General features: G+C 42.2%; 1 protein-coding gene and 1 long non-coding RNA gene across 6 annotated transcripts; both read left to right on the forward strand.

Annotated features, from left to right (window-relative positions):
- Nucleotides 1-454: 454 nt before the first annotated feature.
- On the forward strand, nucleotides 455-3,287 carry LOC146573498 (uncharacterized). 2 transcript variants are annotated; one of them, XR_014892947.1, is made up of 6 exons: nucleotides 455-1,359; nucleotides 1,522-2,103; nucleotides 2,199-2,292; nucleotides 2,390-2,439; nucleotides 2,565-2,720; nucleotides 2,962-3,287. It is a non-coding gene; the product is annotated as an uncharacterized LOC146573498 (long non-coding RNA). The 2 variants fall into 2 exon arrangements; XR_014892948.1 differs by lacking the exon at nucleotides 2,390-2,439.
- A 5,463-nt stretch (nucleotides 3,288-8,750) lies between these two features.
- Nucleotides 8,751-18,939, forward strand: LOC146573499 (uncharacterized). 4 transcript variants are annotated; one of them, XR_014892858.1, is made up of 5 exons: nucleotides 9,127-9,812; nucleotides 9,901-10,028; nucleotides 14,257-15,545; nucleotides 18,335-18,614; nucleotides 18,777-18,939. XR_014892858.1 is itself a non-coding variant. In XM_085278396.1 (2 exons), exon 2 carries the CDS (start codon nucleotides 12,259-12,261, stop codon nucleotides 13,417-13,419), a length of 1,161 nt encoding a protein of 386 aa, XP_085134522.1. In that variant the 5' UTR covers nucleotides 8,751-9,117; nucleotides 9,901-12,258; the 3' UTR covers nucleotides 13,420-14,234. The 4 variants fall into 4 exon arrangements, 2 of the variants coding, with proteins under 2 accessions (XP_085134522.1, XP_085134521.1); XR_014892859.1 differs by having other exon boundaries at nucleotides 9,128-9,812; nucleotides 18,546-18,614; nucleotides 18,777-18,935; XM_085278396.1 differs by lacking the exons at nucleotides 9,127-9,812; nucleotides 14,257-15,545; nucleotides 18,335-18,614; nucleotides 18,777-18,939 and adding an exon at nucleotides 8,751-9,117 and having other exon boundaries at nucleotides 9,901-14,234.
- Nucleotides 18,940-20,477: the final 1,538 nt, after the last annotated feature.

A 20,477-nucleotide genomic window follows, 5' to 3' on the forward strand; every position in this document is an offset into this window, starting at 1 on the left:
ACATACAAGGTCTTAAATAATCAGGCCCCATCTTATCTTAATGACGTTGTAGTACCATATCACCCTATTAGAGCACTTTGCTCTCGCTCTGCAGGCCTACTTGTTGTTCCTGGAGTATTTAAAAGTAGAATGGGAGGGAGAGCCTTCAGTTTTCAGGCCCCACTTCTGTGGAACCAGCTTCCAGTTTGGATTCGGGAGACAGACACTATCTCTACTTTTAAGATTAGGCTTAAAACTTTCCTTTTTGCTAAAGCATATAGTTAGGGCTGGACCAGGTGACCCTGAATCCTCCCTTAGTTATGCTGCAATAGACGTAGGCTGCCGGGGGATTCCCATGATGCATTGAGTTTTTCCTTTCCAGTCACCTTTCTCACTCACTATGTATTAACAGACCTCTCTGCATTGAATCATATCTGTTATTAATCTCTGTCTCTCTTCCACAGCATGTCTTTATCCTGTCTTCCTTCTCTCACCCCAACCGGTCGCAGCAGATGGCCGCCCCTCCCTGAGCCTGGTTCTGCCGGAGGTTTCTTCCTGTTAAAAGGGAGTTTTTCCTTCCCACTGTCGCTTGCTCATAGGGGGTCATATGATTGTTGGGTTTTTCTCTGTATCTATGAAGCGCCTTGAGGCGACTTTTGTTGTGATTTGGCGCTATATAAATCAAATTGAATTGAATTGAATTAAAATCGCTTCATGTTTTGGCCACCACACAGTGTTTTCCGAACTGATTCACGATCTGAAAGTGTGCAGATCTAACGTACATAATCCTTTGTTAGGTTTATTATTTTCATTTCACACGTAAAACATTTATAGATTCATTCACCACTCCTGTTAGTTTGAGCTTCAGGCTGCTGACGAACTCCTTCAAGATATGCAGGTAACATTTTTAGTGGAATCAGTTGTTAAAGAGGGAACACGCTTGTCTAATATTTTGTACGGAGTAAACGTTATATTATTTTAAATTTTTTTTTAAAGTTTATGTCACATTAAGTTGGTTAACTTAAGCTGTTTGATAATCTTTGCTTTAATCATAGACTGTATTTTAGGCGTTCCCTTTTTTCCTTGTTAATTGCGTAGAATGATGCACAGAGTGAACCTCAGCCAAGACCAGTGCGCTGGAAAAAACGTGACAGACAGGGAGCTTTTATTCCTCAAAGATCATCAACCACTCGAAGTACTAGTTGCATGCCACGTGCTCAGTGTTCACACAACCATTGATTTTATCTCACAACTTGTTTTCACCAAAGAATTTCAGTAAGTAAATATTCTTCAATTTTTTTCCCCCTCCAGTGTCCAGAGAGCAGCATCAATGTCCACGTGAAGAACCTAGTTATGTTGCCAGTGTCAACCCAACAAAAGGTACTTTACCTTCTTGTATTTATTGTGATTTCTGTTTACTTTTATATTTGTTGTTATAGTTGAGTTATGCAGGGCTTTTGTGCAGTCCTAAGAAACATACTGCCTAGAGTGTTTTTCACTTTGTGGAAGAGTTTCTTCCTTTCTTTCTTTTTTTTCTGTTAGTGTATGGTGCTTCATCAGGAGCTCCTTCAGTTGTTGGAGGATGGAGAAGAGGATGCAGCCATGACTTGTGAGACGTCGTCTGAGTCAGCTGCTACTCACTGGGCGATCAGAAATATGGTGTCCTTGCAAAAGTGGAAAGAGGCCAGGCCTTGTCTTATAGACAATATGTTAGCTACTCTGGATCCACAGTCACACCGTGTGTGTCAGTGTGGCAAACAAGTAGTCGTGAGGTGTCTGGACTGCCTGCCTCTTCCATTCCTTTGTGCTGACTGTGATATTGCAGTTCACACACGCTTTGTCCTGCACAACAGAGAGGCAGTAACAGGAGGGTTTTTGCAGCCTTCATCAGAGTTTCACAAGCCAATAGGTACGGTTTTTAAGTCTTATGCATTTCTTGCTTTGTATGAGTATGAGTGGGTGCTGTTATTGTATATTTATTGGAGTGGAGTGGAGTGCTGTAAAGTTTGAGGTGGACAGGATGTGCAAGGAGCCATGCTTTAGCTGCCCTGCCTGCACTCCAGACATGCTTGCCGTCTCAGTTGATGGAAACCGCAAGCTTTATCGCTTTCAGTCAAATGCAAGGTACGTTATGCATTGTGTACATAAGTCAAATATGGATTTGTAGAAAAATGTATTTTAATGTTTCTTTTCAAACAACTGTCACTGTGTTCGTTCAGCACTTCAGAGCAGGGGGACTTTGAAGGTGTCTTCATTGAAAAAGATGAGGAAGTTGCTGAGTTTGTGAAATACATCCAGAGACACACAAATCATGTAAGATACACATATATATATATATATTAGTGCTGTTAGCGTTAATCTTGTTAAAATGACGTTAATGCCATAACCATATACACATACACGTATCCAGTGATGCCCTCATGCAGACCGATATTTGGCCCTGGCAGAGCACAAGTGAACGTAAGCTCTTGATATATAAATATCCTTTTTAAACAAACTCCCAGTATCTGAGCAGTAGTTGAATGTTTTGTTCTTGAATCATAATATGCTACTATGTTTTCCCATCTGATGTTGTTAAACTGTAGCTGCTGCTGACCTCCGGACAAAGAGAAAAGTCTTTGAGAAGGTGATGGCTGTGAGGCGCCTGAGAGAGGAGGAGATGATCCTTTGCAGGGAGATGCGGCATCACTGGACAGTGTTGCGAATGCCATCTGTGGTGTTGGGAACAATCTCCTCAGACTGTAAGCACTTTATTTATTTATTAATTTTTTGATGAATCGATTGAAAATAAGAGCAGATGCTAAAGTCTTACTGGATCTTTTACCTATATCTAGATTGCTAGCTAACACTGCCTTCTCCCTTTTAAAAAAATGTTTAATTACAGCATCCTAATTCCTTGTGTTTATGAGGTGAGGTTTTTTTTTTGTTTGTTTGTTTGTTTTTTAACTTTTCTCATATTTATTTGTTTTGTTCTTTTTACAGCCTCCTTTGTTGGCATGTCAGAGGATGCACAGAAGGGACTCTGTAGCCTGGTTTTAGAAAACAAAGTGAACTGAAAGCTGAAATGCTCAAAGTAAAGGACGTGTACAAGAGAATCCTCAGCCACCAACCACTCCTGGAAATGGACTCGGAGGAGGACATTCCAGACGATGCCACTGAGAGTGATTTGAGCACTTCTGCTGAAGACTGATTGTGTCATCATTGATGTTATGTTTGGTAAAATAAAAAGTTAATCACATCTCTGTTTAATGTGATTTTTCAACAGACATTTTACATTTTGAGAAGAAAAATGGAATTTCCTTGGTGCAGTTGTTTACCCTGAATCATTATTTCCCATCTAATTTAATGACTAGTGTACATGTTCAGATACGATAACATAATTTAATTTATGGGATGCTTTCTGGGCTGCTCAAATGATCACAAAATTTAAAAGCACCAGGCAGCACACTCACAAGTACATTTTTTGTTCAGTGTTTTGTCGAAGAAATCAACAAGTACAATTGAGATGTTTGCTGTAGTGGTGTGTTTGTTAAGAAGCATGCCAGCACACTGGTGAAGTGACAGTCCCAGAATGCACCCGAGCCAGTGACTCGCCCCAGAGCAAATGAAATTGCTTATCTAGAAAGACAACCGTCATCAAAGAAGAAGTAAAAGAGTAGGAAACAAATGGTAAGGGAAGGTACTGTGGGGTAGGAAAGAAAGGCCAGAGCTGTGCAAAATGACCTCCAGCAGGCTACAAATGTGCACGTCTGCTCAAACGGTCAGAAACCGACTCCATGAGGGTGGTATGAGGGCCCGACGTCCACAGGTGGGGTTGTGCTTACAGCCCAACACCGTGCCGGATGTTTGGCATTTGCCAGACAACACAAAGATTGGCAACTTTGCCACTGGCGCCCTGTGCTCCTCACAGATGAAAGCAGGTTCACACTGAGCACTTGTGACAGAGTCTGGGGACGCCGTGGAGAACCTTCTGCTGCCTGCAACATCCTCCAGCATGAGTTTGGCAGTGGGTCAGTTTTGGTGTGGGGTGGCATTTCTTTGGGGAGCTGCACAGCCCTCCATGTGTTCGGCAGAGGTAGCCTGACTGCCATTAGGTACTGAGATGAGATCCTCAGACCCCTTGTGAGACCATATGCTGGTGCGGTTGGCCCCGGGTTCCTCCTAATGCAAGACAATCCTAGACCTCATGTGGCTGGAGTGTGTCAGCAGTTCCTGCAAGATGAAGGCAATGATGCTGTGGACTGGCCCGCCCATTCCCCAGACCTGAATCCAATTGAGGACATCTGGGACATCATGTCTCGCTCCATCCACCAACTGCACCACAAAATGTCCAGGAGTGGGCAGATGCTTTAGTCCTGGAGTCTGGGAGGAGATCCATCAGGAGAGCATCTGCCACTTCATCAGGAGCATGTCCAGGTGTTGTAGGGAGGTCATACAGGCATGTGGAGGCCACACAGACTAGTGAGCCTCATTTTGACATGTTTTAAGAACATTACATAAAACCAAATTAATGATTCTGTATTGCATTGATCAAGGAACCAACCCAATAGGAGCTAAAGGAATCCTCTTGACATTACTTCACTCAGTAAGTTTATACTATGTTTAATGTGCATTTTCTTCATCAGTTTTGAACATAACATGTTAGCGCTCCCTGGTCCTTTTTGGAGACAGATCCTGAGACAGCAGGCAGCTATGGAGAACTCGTGTCAGCTGTGGTAATTAAGGAATACTTTGATTTAATATTGATTTCATGACAACTATCCTCAGGCACATATTCCTGGATATATATGATGACATAAGTAAAGTCCCATTTTACAATCATTGCCTTCTTTGATCTGACTTATTGCCTCAGACTTTGGCCCTGTGTCCCCAAAAGTATAGAAAATCCATGACACTGAGTAAGAGGCCTTTATCATGTTATAAGTGAGAGAGTTTGGTGTAACAGTGGTTGAACATGCCAAATCAATCCACAACATACTGCCATTCCCCAGCTGTAACCTGCATATGCATCAAACCAAAATCCAGTATCATAGACATAAAGATGAGGTTAAAGGGGTTGTATCATTTTGCCAGATAGCTTCATCCCAAAAAAGATAAACATTCTTCAAAAACAAAAGTTTGTGAATATTTGCTGTATTGCCAGGCCTAAACCAACCTGTTAAACTTATCAAATTATTGTCATAGATACGAACCTATTGATTGAAACAGAATAATCCATTGAAGCCTCCATCATCATCCACGATCACTGTTACTGTTCAGATTATTTCATCTCTGTTTTCCTCTAGAATGTTTTGAAAATCAGCATTTGATCAACAGACTTTTTAAAAGTTTATTTTGATCCTATTGTTTACGTGTGTAATTGCATTTTTATTGAAATTATGACAGGAAAACCCTTAATCAAATTGTATCTTTGATATCTAATAATAATATTAACAATAATGTTACATATGTAATATGTACACAATAATAATGTGCAAACAAACAAGAAAAATAGCAAAAAATGTCAATTTTTTTCTAATACCCTGTATATAAAAACCACATATGACCACAACTCCAAATGTGCAATTGTCACTGCATCTAAACATGACATATTACAAAAAGGTAGAAACATATAATATACAATATGTTCTGAAGCTGGTACTGGTGCAGTTAACTTTGCTTTAGGCTCCCATACACAGTAGGTGTTACTTACCTTACGTGCAGTGCAGTATTACTTTACCTTGTAATATGTTATAATAAGCAAGTCACTTCTATATTTATGAGGATGTAGACAATAATGTTGGCTGATATGTAAAACTATGAGATGTCGAGTGCAGGGAAGATATTATTGATGGATCAGATTCATGAATGTGTTAGGTACTTAAGCCACAATTAGAGAGTGAAACAGAGACTGACACTGGTTGAAATGTATAGTAAATATTTTATTTTGAACTTTTATGCTGAACTACAAGCTGTGAACTGTGCGATCTCTGCGACCTGTGGTGCCTGGTTTACTGTGTGTAAAACTGTGCAGGTTCCCATGTGTCATCCCACACTTTGCCACTGTCAGGAGAAAAACATAACAAAGAACAACCACACACAAAATAGGACAATTTAGGTTGTGACATATGACAATTTTTTAGGATGAAATATCTTCTATATTCATGTCATGCTTTATACACCTTCATTGTAATATAAATTAATCAAATCAAGTCAGACAGTAATAATATATGTAGTAGATGTCAAGCAGGACCACAGCAGCAGCCACGATCCATCGGAACCTGCTGGATGAGAGAGCACAGAAACTCCAGGGAAGAAGTTTAGTTAGTAACATGCATGAACTGCATTACTGAGACATGTATGTTTACAGATGGTGAGGGAGAGGGGGAGAGTTTTCAGTAAAACGAGACGCGACTGCATCTTCAACCAATACTGAGCCTGCATAACCCTGAAAGAGACAGACAGAGAGAGGGGGGGGGGACACTAACCCCCAGCAGTCTGGTCCCATTACAGCATAACTAAGGGCTGAGCTGAACCAGCCCTAACTATAAGCTCTATAAAGAAGTAAAGTCTTATGCCTACTCTTAAAAGTGTTGACCATGTCCACCTCCAAATCTCATAATGGACTTTGGAGGTGGACAGCTATCAAGCTCCTCACAGAAGAGGAGCTCGATAGCTAAAAGCTCTCAATTTACTTTAGTCCAAATACATGAATTCAAATTGAGGTGATAACTATTTATCAACAATATGAATGTCTGTTCCTGTCCAACAAAGTTGTTACTACATACCATGTTGAGCAAGGCTTCCACTTGACTTTAACTTCTTCTTTTTCCTGAAAAACATGATATAAACAAACAATTAATTAAGAAAGACATGCAAGTTGCATACAAAAAGGAGCTTATAAACATTTGTGTACTATTGAATGGCTCAATAAAAACATAAGAACCACTACAATGCGTGTACTGCCAGCATCGAGTGCATGTTAGCAAAGCAACACTGCTTACATTGTGGCTCACAAGCAAAACTAACTGAAGCAGATGTTACTGAATGGGAAGGAGCACCTCCACATCAATCACTCCTTCTGAGCATGATGTCAGGAGGACTTTAAAGAACGTAAACATCAGGAAGGCAGCACGACTAGGTCGTATCAGGTGGTCTGTTCTTATTTAATGTCCTATTTGGAGTGAAATCCTGACTCAGTGGCTGAATTAGTGTAGATTCATCAAATACAAAAGCTTATGGATATTCAGTCAGGCACAGTTCAAATCCAGGAAGTCCAAAGACACAAACAAATCTGCACAACAGCAGGCTAAATTACTTACATTTACAACTCTCCTGTCTACTATCTCTTCATATTTGAAAATCTTCTGTGTACGGTGTTTTCGGCATTCTGAAAAATAACAAATGAAATATTTACATGAGTTCTGTAAAACTGGAAAAAAAATGCAAAAATTAAGAAAAAGAGATCTTAACAAACTTAACGAACATGTCATGTGTTTCGTACATTTACAATACCATAACGTCTAACCTTTCCTTGTCCTTTTTTTGTTTGGGACATCCGAGGTGTACACAGTAGAAATTGAGGGAGATGCAGGATGTGGAGATGAAGAGGAGGATGCAGGAGGAAGCAGAGATGAAGAGGAGGATGCAGGAGGAAGCAGAGACAGAGAGGAATATGCAGGAGGAAGCAGAGATGAAGAGGAGGATGCAGGAGGAAGCAGAGATGAAGAGGAGGATGCAAGAGGAAGCAGAGACGGAGAGAAGGATGCAGGAGGAAGCAGAGACGGAGAGGAGGATGCAGGAGGAAGCAGAGATGAAGAGGAGGATGCAAGAGGAAGCAGAGATGAAGAGGAGGATGCAGGAGGAAGCAGAGACAGAGAGGAAGATGCAGAGGAAGCACAGACGAAGAGGAGGAAGCAGAGATGGAGAGGAGGATGCAGGAGGAAGCAGAGATGAAGAGGAGGATGCAAGAGGAAGCAGAGACGAAGAGGAGGATGCAGGAGGAAGCAGAGACAGAGAGAAAGATGCAGGAGGAAGCAGAGATGAAGAGGAGGATGCAGGAGGAAGCAGAGACAGAGAGGAAGATGCAAGAGGAAGCACAGACGGAGAGGAGGATGAAAGAGGAAGCACAGACGAAGAGGAGGAAGCACAGACAGAGAGAAAGATGCAGGAGGAAGCACAGACGAAGAGGAGGAAGCAAAGATGGAGAGGAGGATGCAGGAGGAAGCAGAGATGAAGAGGAGGATGCAGGAGGCTGACAGAGGGAAGATGTTGGTACAGGCTCTAAATGAAGAATAAATTCCTCGTTTAGAGCCTCTGGGTCTGGGACTGGTCCAGCATCGACACTGTCAGCAGAGGATGGTCCAGCTGCTGGTGTAGACCTTTTAGCAGGAGGTGAAGCTTGTAATTCTGAAAAATTTTAAATATTAAACATTCATTAAAATGGGTTGAAAAAATGTACAGTACACATAAACACATAATAAGTAGCCCAAACTTTAATAATATGTCTGCATTAGGTGCATAGTAATTACATAAATTGCAAAAAAGTGCAATAAACTACAAAAAAATTGAAAATCGTTTTTGTTTTTTTAACATATATTTCTAGTTAGAGAAATTTAAGAGGCTTATCCCTCAAAACTGTAAATACAAAAAAGTTACACAAACTAGTTTCCCACCACAGGAAATTTATTTTGAGTGTCTTCATAGTTTTATTTTTGAAATACACCAATTTTTATATACTGCAGGAAAAACGAAAATAAATATTATAGTGCAAATTTGCAAAATAACAGCATATGCATCAAAATAAACTATTTCCAGCAGTGCAATATGAGTCTTAAGCATCCCAGAAACGACACAGAAAGTCATAAAGTCAAACATAACTTTTTAAAACACATAACAAGTAAAACACAAGGTCATAAGGCCCCGATCGTAAAAAACTACATTTCCGCAAAATTACGTCACTTCCGGTTTCGGGCAGGTCATGCGGTCATGTGATAGTTCGCGCTGATGGACGTAGGAAGTGTTACAAACAGCTGATGGATCGGCGAAGCGTGTTTCTGGAATATCATGTTTTTGTTGCTGCAAGTGATTTTTATGCAGTTTTTGCAAAGCTATATGTGGAAGGAAACTGTGACCTAGGACAAGCTGATGGCATAAGATGTAAGTACAACTCCTCCAGTTTCATATGCAAAAAAAATTATTGCGCTAGCTTACTTGGTTGCAGAGCTACCGGGATTTAAAAATAGTTACGCAAAACAGAGCGTGCCCGCTCCGATCGGCTGTAAAGGGTTAATAAAGTTTAATATTTTGGAAAAAAAATGTTGGCAAAGAGAGGAAGTGACGTAAGATTTGCGCATGCGGGGTACCGATCGGGTTTCCGGTAAGGATCGGGTAGCGTTGAAACTCTGTCGTGCTAGCTAGCACGCAGTATGAGTCATTGTAACTGTCAGCACAACGAAAATAAACTACACCTAAACTCGGTTTATATCTGACCCAAATAGAGTGCAGTTCATAACTTCTTACCTGAAATTCAGTTCACCTCACGCTCCGACCGGCAGCCGCCTGCTTCTCCTGCCTTCGGTTTCCCTGATCCGGGATTGAGCTCTGCGTTAGCCACCACCGGTCGATCGGCGGCCGCCTCGCCGGTGGCTAGCTGCCCTGTGTTGTAGCTCCGCGTTAGCCACCACCAAAAAGCTCAGTTATTTTTTCCACATCGACCAGCATCATCGGCCCATATAAACGAAAAATAAGTCCAGCTAAGACAAACACTGTTTGCGAGCGATCGGGGGTGAAAGGAGCCTCACTGAAAGGGTGTTTTTTAGCGAAGGGTCGCTAGCCGGCTAGCATGAGAACGGGTTGGTACAGACAGTATTCTCCAAAGAGTTGTTGTGTTGTATAATTTGTCTCCTGTCCTAATTTCCTCTCTCCCTGAGGACACTCCAGGTCCAAGCGCAGCAATGGGTAACCAAGAGTTTCCAGAAAGTCAGCCGCCCACAACAGGGAGAAAGAGGAAAAGAGACCGAAATGATGAGCTGCTAGACCTCATCAGAGAGGAGAGCGCAACAGAACAGGTCACATGACAGCACAGCATTTTCTCTGCATTTTCTACCCACAGTTTGAACTAAATAACAAATAACACAACCTACACAAACTGAAAACAAACAGAAATCACAGAGTAAAATTTGAAAACTTTTATTGATGTTAATTTAAAAGTTATTTAAAAAAAGAAAACCCATATAAAGTTAAAAAAAAAGTAAAAAAAAAATCGTAAAAATAAATAAAAAGAAAGGAAAAAAAAAAGAAAACCCAAACAGACAAACCCCTCTGAGCAAGCAATAGGCGACAGTGGGAAGGAAAAACTCCATTTTAACAGGGAGAAACCTCCGACAGAACCGGGCTCTGTGAGGGGACAGCCATCTGCCTCGACTGGTCAATGGGTTCTCATAAGTGACTCGATCAATTTAAAAAGAGCCATTCTAATTGTAAAAATAACCAATTTAAAATCCAGTTAGTTTTCTAGGATTCAAGCAAACTACATTAAACCCGGAGGGAGCCCTAGCTGCAGATTGTTAAAGATATCAACTTGAATATTCCGGGCAGTATTTTCATTCCTGACATTAATGGTATTAGTGCCACCAAAGGAATTGTTTACTATGTTCACAACCGTACTTTGCTGTGAAATAGCAGGTTGCCCCTGGTTTGAATCTTCTGTGTCTGAGTCATCTGGGCTCCCCATACAGCACACACACAAGCATGCAAACAGGTTTTTGCAATTTTGATTGTTTGGCCTAGATTCAGGTTCAGGAGCTGGGTCCTGTGTTGGTGACGGTGTGTGGGTGACAGTTGATGCTTTATTGGCCATCAACTGGCCATCAACTTTGCATTTTTGATTATTGAATCTAGATTCCAGTTCAGGTGGTGTCTCCTGTGTTGGGCTGGTGACAGTTGATGGTTTATTGGCCATTGCGTTTTAATATCTATTTGCAGATAATTTGTTTTCTCCGTTTGTTAAAACTAGCGTGTTACGTTTCGGTGTTGTCAGTGTGTTGTTTTTGGCGTGACTGTTATGTGTTTCCTGTGTTACTTTGAAAGTCTGTGTTATCTTAGTCTTTTTAGTTTACGTTTCCCTGTCTCGTCAGTTCTGAGTTGCCCCAGCTGTGTTTCCCTCTTGTTGTCCATTTTCCTGATTGCTCCCTCTAGGTATTTAAACCCTGTGTTTCAGTGTGTCATGGCCGGGGTGTAACATATGGGGGCTCGTCCGGGATTGCCTTCGCTGGGGGGTCTGGGGACCGCCCCAGCCTTTGTCGTCGCTGGAGGGTCCGAGGGACCGCTCCAGCCTTCGTCGTCTGCTGGAGGGTCAGTGGGACCGCTCCAGCCTTCATCAGCTTCGTCTGCCTTCGCTGAGGGGAGGGTCCGTGGGACCGCCCCAGCCTTTGTCGTCGCTGGAGGGTCCGTGGGACCGCTCCAGCCTTCATCCGCCTTCGCTGGAGGGTCCGTGGGACCGCTCCAGCCTTCATCCGCCTTCGCTGGAGGGTCCGAGGGACCGCTCCAGCCTTCGTCGTCTGCTGGAGGGTCAGTGGGACCGCTCCAGCCTTCATCAGCTTCGTCTGCCTTCGCTGAGGGGAGGGTCCGTGGGACCGCCCCAGCCTTTGTCGTCGCTGGAGGGTCCGTGGGACCGCTCCAGCCTTCATCCGCCTTCGCTGGAGGGTCCGTGGTACCGCTCCAGCCTTCGTCGGCTTCGTCTGTCTGGATCAAACTTTTCACTTGGTGTTAAATGTTTGATTTTTGGGTGGGGGGAACTGTTACGTTTCGGTGTTGTCAGTGTGTTGTTTTTGGCGTGACTGTTATGTGTTTCCTGTGTTACTTTGAAAGTCTGTGTTATCTTAGTCTTTTTTGTTTACGTTTCCCTGTCTCGTCAGTTCTGAGTTGCCCCAGCTGTGTTTCCCTCTTGTTGTCCATTTTCCTGATTGCTCCCTCTAGGTATTTAAACCCTGTGTTTCAGTGTGTCATGGTCGCGATCTCCCCCGTGTTGTAAATAGTTTGGTGTTTTGTTGTAAATAAATAGTTTGTTGTAAATAGATTTGTCGATACTTTCGTTTCGGGATTTTGGTGGTGAGCTTTAGTGGGGGTTTTTTGTGTGTGTTTTTTTTTTCCTTTATTTTTACTTTTTTCGTGTTGCACTCCGGTTGCCTAGGCCGGGGTGTTCCTGCAGAGGGCTATTTATAGACTTAAATCCTTTGAAGTGTATGACGTCACTGAAGCCTTTGCTCTAAGCCCCGCCCATTTCGAGAAAAAAAAAGAATGCGCTCGAAGTGTGTGGCGTGTTTGTATATGACATATATCACTAATATCCATAATACCACGGAAACACCTGACAACTCAGAGGATTATGCATCGCTGGCAGATCAAATTCAGGCTGTGATTCTACAGAAAGAAATGGATTTGTTAAACATCCCAGAAAATAGCACAACAACAGTGGCCTCAAAGGAGACAGAAACAGCTCCTGAACGTGCACAGACCTCTAACACAGTTGACCGCATCATGGAAAATCTAATCTGTGTGCCAGTTGTTATTGTACAGAAAGCAACAGTCAACGTGAACAGCACAGCAGAAAATTCCGCTGGTGCCACACTTATCACTAATGTCCAAAATACCACGGAAAGACCTGAAAACTCAGAGGATAATGCATCGCTGGCAGATCAAATTCAGGCTGTGATTCTACAGAAAACAAGGGATTTGTTCAACATCAGGGAAAATAGCACAACAACAGTGGCCTCAAAGGAGACACAGACAGCTCCTGAACAACAGAAAACAACAGACAACATGAACAACACAGCAGAAAATGTTGCCACAAATATCATTGATACAACTGACGAGCCCAGAACTCTAATAGACAAGAAAAACCGTGACACCACGCAGGCTGTAGATAAAGCAGGAACCTCTTTGGAAAATAATGTAACCCCAAAGAATTCCTCTGCTCAACATGAAGCCAGCATGCAAAATCAATTCAAAAAACACCCTTTGGCAGCAAAGGATGAATTGCCTCAAAACAAAGAAAAATACAGATTTTTTGTGGAAATATGTATGGAAGAACTAGTTAAGCGGGTTATAAAAAAATCAGGTAAAGTCACAAGTCCAGAAAGAGTTTTAGCCATCTACAAGAGGCTTAGCAAAAAGATCTGGGCTAAGATCGGGGATGAAATTGATCAAATCCCCTTAAGGAAGTTCAAAAACTTTGAGAAGGTGATTTTCAAAGCCCTGTGTAAACAGTGGCAAGAGGCAGAAGTAGTTCTGCGAAACATGGAATTAAATGAACCAACAGTCGACAATACGATTGTTAAAATTTTCACAGAAGAGGCAGCCAAACTCTCGAAGAAGCCAAGTTGCATACGTCGGTTTTTCTCATCTATAGGCCGACTGTTTTGTTTCACCAGGAGACAAAACAAGGTTGATGCACTGTAAAATGGTAAATGGCCTGTATTTGTGTAGCGCTTTCCTAGTCCCTAAGGACCCCAAAGCGCTTCACGCGTCCAGTCATCCACCCATTCACACACACATTCACACACTGGTGATGGCAAGCTACGTTGTAGCCACAGCCGCCCTGGGGCGCACTGACAGAGGCGAGGCTGCCGGACACTGGCGCCGCCGGGCCCTCTGACCACCACCAGTAGGCGTAGGGTGAAGTGTCTTGAGCCACGATCGCCCCTGATGCACTGTAGAAAAAATTGTGATAACCCCTTGGAACGGTCGCGGCAGATGGCTGTCCCCTCACTGAGCCTGGTTCTGCCGGAAGTTTCTTCCTCTTAAAAGGGAGTTTTTCTTCCCCACTGTCGCCAAGTGCTTGCTCAGAGGGGTTTTTCTGTTGGGGTTTTCTTTTTAATAACTTTTAAAAAAGTTAACATCAATAAAAGTTATTAAATTTTACACTGATTTCTGTTTTTTTATTGTCTATAAGTTGAATAAATACATTTGTTATTTCTTACTCAGTTCAAACTGTGGGTAGAAAATGCTGTGCTGTCATGTGACCTGTTCACACACACACACACACACACACACACACCAACATTGGTTTGATTAAACAAAAAAAGGAACAATTTAAAAAGTTTTCACACACATTTCTTTTTCTCCAGACATGAATGACACCAGAAAATCACTTTCAGATCCTCTCATGGCAATGCAGCAGAGGATTTAACACATGACCTTTGACCCTCTCTAGAGAACCTCTGCTTTTCTTCTTCTCGTCCCCCCACTTGGCAGCATTACTGCCTCCGGCTGATCATCTTGCTTCTCCCCCTGCAGAGTTTGGAATCTGGTGTGAGAAGAGACGCCACCGCTCAACAGCATGCTCTCACCCAGGTGATACTTGAGCATACCTGACAGCTGCTGAGGGTCACCTGGACACAGAAACACAAACAGGTCTGATCACATTTCCTTCTTCATGCTAAGCTCTGCTATAAGCCACAACTTGCTTTGCCCCATGTTTGTAGATGACTGGAATCAGAGCAGAGTCTCTGCATGTCTTTATTAGGGTGGAAGCTGCTACTGATATTTGTGCAGCAGACTAAACAAACAGTTTGTGAACATTCAGCATGTTCAGTCCAATCAAAAAGCAGGAAAATAGCCCCACTGAGAAATCTCTACAAGGCACCGCTGAGAGGTGCCATGTAGAGATTCATACATTCGGTCTTCATACTCGACTCCAGATCTGGACTTGTGTTGAACTCGACTGAGGTGGTCTGATCAGACACAGCGCTGCTCTTCACTGCAGCTGTCCACAAATCACAGAGGAAGTCAGGAGTGTTTTTACCTCGTCTAGCTGCCTCTGTGTGTGTGTGTGTGTGTGTCTCTTTAATTCATTTTTCTTTGTAAGCTACAGAGACCTTCACAGGACAATAATTGATCCTCGTGTTCGCATGAAATCACTAAATACATGCAGCAAAGCCCAGAGGACACAGGTAACCGATACAGGAGACTTTTCCTGCCCTTCCAGGGAGAAAGTCGATTTCTTCAGTTATACTTCCTGTTGTTTTTTTTGGTTTTTACGTTGAAGATTTTAGATGTTTGGCTTTTAATTCTGGTACTCCTGTTTTAATTTCAAGGCCTGAGGTTGTTCTTCTTGCACCCGTGGACAGAATCGTCTGTTTTTATAGTTTTATAGTTGTTTTGGAGTCAATTTTGCTTCAGTTAGTTCATTTAAAATATTTTAAATAGTTGGGTTTTTTTTATTGTCAGTGGTAGTTTGCTGTGTATTGTGTTGTGTGAACTTGGCAAACTAACTAAAGGAAGCATGTCCCAGGTCTGGTTTGTGGGTGGTTGTCTGCTTAGTAATGAACTCTGCAGACCACATCAAGCTTTCTGCTTCCCACAGGTGTAGCATATGGACTGAAAGCAAACAGAGGTGTTAGTGTGTTGTTGTGTAGTTTCTATTGAAGCTGACATCATTTAATGCTGTTTCTGCATGCTGGTCAGTGCCATCCAGACAGCAGGTATGACTGAGCTTTTGAACCAGGAGAAGGTGTTTACCTTCTTCGCTCCCAACGACGATGCCTTCAATGCACTGCCGCAGGATGAACTCAGCAGGCTGATGTGTGAGTTTTATTCAACTACACAGCTTCTCTTCATTCACATTCTTAATTTATCCACATGGACACTTTCCACACACGTGTGTAAAGCGTCTCTCTTCTTTACAGCAGCTTATGCTGAGACAGCTCGTTCTCACTCCGGACGCGTAAAATAATGACGATTTGTCACGTCCCTTAACTTCTCATGCTGACACCTAAGGTACCCTTCCACATTTTTATGTGACGCTGTGGGTTGTCAATTCATTCCAATATGAACCCGCTCGCGGCGATCGGAGACGCTTCGAGCAGAGGCTCCAGCCATCCTTTTACTCCAATAATAACCCCGTCACGGCGAAACATGACACCGTGAAGCACAATCTAACTGGAGAACCGGGGACCCTCTCCGCGAACGGGTTTTTCTCCCTAATTTAATGCTTTCTTTTAATGACATCGTTAACATTTCTCAACAAAAACACATGAAAGTATCACTGATAATTCAACAATAAAAGCTTGGAGTCATTTGGCGCGGCTGCCCCTCTGTTGGTCTTCCATGGTCTCTTGTGTTCTGGGGGCCTCTGGATGTCTGGAGTTTTGATCTCCTCCATACCCGCTTCACACCCTGGAGGACGGGGCTGTGGCCCCCCCACACTCCCTAGCAGATCGTTACATGGAGAAACCTTTGGAATACAAGCGCGCTGATCCACACAGGTATGCACACGGGTGTTCACTGCTCGTAGACCCAAATTACACCTTTCTTGGCCGCTACTTCGAAGCACATCTGTCCTGCGTGCTGCACAACAACATTGAATATTTAGTATTTACTGCTGTTTACACTTAGCTAGATTAATGCGATGGTGTTGTGTTTAGTATGTTGCTTTGGTTTTTTTTGCTTGTTTTCTATTTTTCTCTCAACAGGTGATCCAGGAGATTTTTTTTTTTTTTTCTCCCCCCCTTTCTCACTGTCCCTCTCCCCTTCTGTTTTTCCTTTCCTTCCTCTTTCTTTCTCCCTTTCCTATCCCTCACTCATGTCTGTCCCGTCTGTAACATCTGAAAATAAAATATAATAAATAATAAAAACAAAGATCGACCAAATGGACCAATACGGCAATGCCACGATGATCCATTTGGCAAAGTAAATCCATTGGGTATCCTTGTTGGTCTTCAGACAACAATTCTGATGGCTAAAGAACCAAATGGGACAGGCAAAAAAAAAAAAATAATAATAATAACCCCGTCACGGCGAAACATGACACCGTGAAGCACAATCTAACTGGAGAACCGGGGACCCTCTCCGCGAACGGGTTTTTCTTCCTAATTTAATGCTTTCTTTTAATGACATCGTTAACATTTCTCAACAAAAACACATGAAAGTATCACTGATAATTCAACAGTAAAAGCTTGGAGTCATTTTTGACCAGGACATGTCCTTCAACGCACATATTAAACAAATATGTAAGACTGCTTTCTTCCATTTGCGCAACATCTCTAAAATTAGAAATATCCTGTCTCAGAGTGATGCTGAAAAACTAGTTCATGCATTTATTACTTCCAGGCTGGACTACTGCAATTCATTATTATCAGGATGTCCAAAAAACTCACTGAAAAGCCTCCAGCTAATCCAAAATGCTGCAGCAAGAGTCCTGACAGGGACTAGAAAGAGAGAGCAGATTTCTCCTGTTTTGGCTTCCCTTCATTGGCTTCCTGTTAAGTCCAGAATTGAATTCAAAATCCTGCTCCTCACATACAAGGTCTTAAATAATCAGGCCCCATCTTATCTTAATGACCTTGTAGTACCATATCACCCTATTAGAGCACTTTGCTCTCGCTCTGCAGGCCTACTTGTTGTTCCTGGAGTATTTAAAAGTAGAATGGGAGGGAGAGCCTTCAGTTTTCAGGCCCCACTTCTGTGGAACCAGCTTCCAGTTTGGATTCGGGAGACAGACACTATCTCTACTTTTAAGATTAGGCTTAAAACTTTCCTTTTTGCTAAAGCATATAGTTAGGGCTGGACCAGGTGACCCTGAATCCTCCCTTAGTTATGCTGCAATAGACGTAGGCTGCCGGGGGATTCCCATGATGCATTGAGTTTTTCCTTTCCAGTCACCTTTCTCACTCACTATGTATTAACAGACCTCTCTGCATTGAATCATATCTGTTATTAACCTCTGTCTCTCTTCCACAGCATGTCTTTATCCTGTCTTCCTTCTCTCACCCCAACCGGTCGCAGCAGATGGCCGCCCCTCCCTGAGCCTGGTTCTGCCGGAGGTTTCTTCCTGTTAAAAGGGAGTTTTTCCTTCCCACTGTCGCTTGCTCATAGGGGGTCATATGATTGTTGGGTTTTTCTCTGTATCTATGAAGCGCCTTGAGGCGACTTTTGTTGTGATTTGGCGCTATATAAATCAAATTGAATTGAATTGAATTAAAATCGCTTCATGTTTTGGCCACCACACAGTGTTTTCCAAACTGATTCACGATCTGAAAGTGTGCAGATCTAACGTACATAATCCTTTGTTAGGTTTATTATTTTCATTTCACACGTAAAACATTTATAGATTCATTCACCACTCCTGTTAGTTTGAGCTTCAGGCTGCTGACGAACTCCTTCAAGATATGCAGGTAACATTTTTAGTGGAATCAGTTGTTAAAGAGGGAACACGCTTGTCTAATATTTTGTACGGAGTAAACGTTATATTATTTTAAATTTTTTTTTAAAGTTTATGTCACATTAAGTTGGTTAACTTAAGCTGTTTGATAATCTTTGCTTTAATCATAGACTGTATTTTAGGCGTTCCCTTTTTTCCTTGTTAATTGCGTAGAATGATGCAGAGTGAACCTCAGCCAAGACCAGTGCGCTGGAAAAAACGTGACAGACAGGGAGCTTTTATTCCTCAAAGATCATCAACCACTCGAAGTACTAGTTGCATGCCACGTGCTCAGTGTTCACACAACCATTGATTTTATCTCACAACTTGTTTTCACCAAAGAATTTCAGTAAGTAAATATTCTTCAATTTTTTTCCCCCTCCAGTGTCCAGAGAGCAGCATCAATGTCCACGTGAAGAACCTAGTTATGTTGCCAGTGTCAACCCAACAAAAGGTACTTTACCTTCTTGTATTTATTGTGATTTCTGTTTACTTTTATATTTGTTGTTATAGTTGAGTTATGCAGGGCTTTTGTGCAGTCCTAAGAAACATACTGCCTAGAGTGTTTTTCACTTTGTGGAAGAGTTTCTTCCTTTCTTTCTTTTTTTTCTGTTAGTGTATGGTGCTTCATCAGGAGCTCCTTCAGTTGTTGGAGGATGGAGAAGAGGATGCAGCCATGACTTGTGAGACGTCGTCTGAGTCAGCTGCTACTCACTGGGCGATCAGAAATATGGTGTCCTTGCAAAAGTGGAAAGAGGCCAGGCCTTGTCTTATAGACAATATGTTAGCTACTCTGGATCCACAGTCACACCGTGTGTGTCAGTGTGGCAAACAAGTAGTTGTGAGGTGTCTGGACTGCCTGCCTCTTCCATTCCTTTGTGCTGACTGTGATATTGCAGTTCACACACGCTTTGTCCTGCACAACAGAGAGGCAGTAACAGGAGGGTTTTTGCAGCCTTCATCAGAGTTTCACAAGCCAATAGGTACGGTTTTTAAGTCTTATGCATTTCTTGCTTTGTATGAGTATGAGTGGGTGCTGTTATTGTATATTTATTGGAGTGGAGTGGAGTGCTGTAAAGTTTGAGGTGGACAGGATGTGCAAGGAGCCATGCTTTAGCTGCCCTGCCTGCACTCCAGACATGCTTGCCGTCTCAGTTGATGGAAACCGCAAGCTTTATCGCTTTCAGTCAAATGCAAGGTACGTTATGCATTGTGTACATAAGTCAAATATGGATTTGTAGAAAAATGTATTTTAATGTTTCTTTTCAAACAACTGTCACTGTGTTCGTTCAGCACTTCAGAGCAGGGGGACTTTGAAGGTGTCTTCATTGAAAAAGATGAGGAAGTTGCTGAGTTTGTGAAATACATCCAGAGACACACAAATCATGTAAGATACACATATATATATATATATTAGTGCTGTTAGCGTTAATCTTGTTAAAATGACGTTAATGCCATAACCATATACACATACACGTATCCAGTGATGCCCTCATGCAGACCGATATTTGGCCCTGGCAGAGCACAAGTGAACGTAAGCTCTTGATATATAAATATCCTTTTTAAACAAACTCCCAGTATCTGAGCAGTAGTTGAATGTTTTGTTCTTGAATCATAATATGCTACTATGTTTTCCCATCTGATGTTGTTAAACTGTAGCTGCTGCTGACCTCCGGACAAAGAGAAAAGTCTTTGAGAAGGTGATGGCTGTGAGGCGCCTGAGAGAGGAGGAGATGATCCTTTGCAGGGAGATGCGGCATCACTGGACAGTGTTGCGAATGCCATCTGTGGTGTTGGGAACAATCTCCTCAGACTGTAAGCACTTTATTTATTTATTAATTTTTTGATGAATCGATTGAAAATAAGAGCAGATGCTAAAGTCTTACTGGATCTTTTACCTATATCTAGATTGCTAGCTAACACTGCCTTCTCCCTTTTAAAAAAATGTTTAATTACAGCATCCTAATTCCTTGTGTTTATGAGGTGAGGTTTTTTTTTTGTTTGTTTGTTTGTTTTTTAACTTTTCTCATATTTATTTGTTTTGTTCTTTTTACAGCCTCCTTTGTTGGCATGTCGGAGGATGCACAGAAGGGACTCTGTAGCCTGGTTTTAGAAAACAAAGTGAACTGAAAGCTGAAATGCTCAAAGTAAAGGACGTGTACAAGAGAATCCTCAGCCACCAACCACTCCTGGAAATGGACTCGGAGGAGGACATTCCAGACGATGCCACTGAGAGTGATTTGAGCACTTCTGCTGAAGACTGATTGTGTCATCATTGATGTTATGTTTGGTAAAATAAAAAGTTAATCACATCTCT

This window comes from Mchenga conophoros, linkage group LG6, assembly GCF_057382185.1.
Source record: "Mchenga conophoros isolate Kocher_MC1m ecotype Shallow Benthic linkage group LG6, M_conophoros_male_GT1.1, whole genome shotgun sequence".
Classification (NCBI taxonomy): Eukaryota; Metazoa; Chordata; class Actinopteri; order Cichliformes; family Cichlidae; genus Mchenga; species Mchenga conophoros.

Excerpts from the sequence above, each read along its gene's own strand:
- LOC146573499 (XM_085278396.1), top strand. The coding sequence starts at position 12,259 with ATGCGCTCGAAGTGTGTGGCGTGTTTGTATATGACATATATCACTAAT.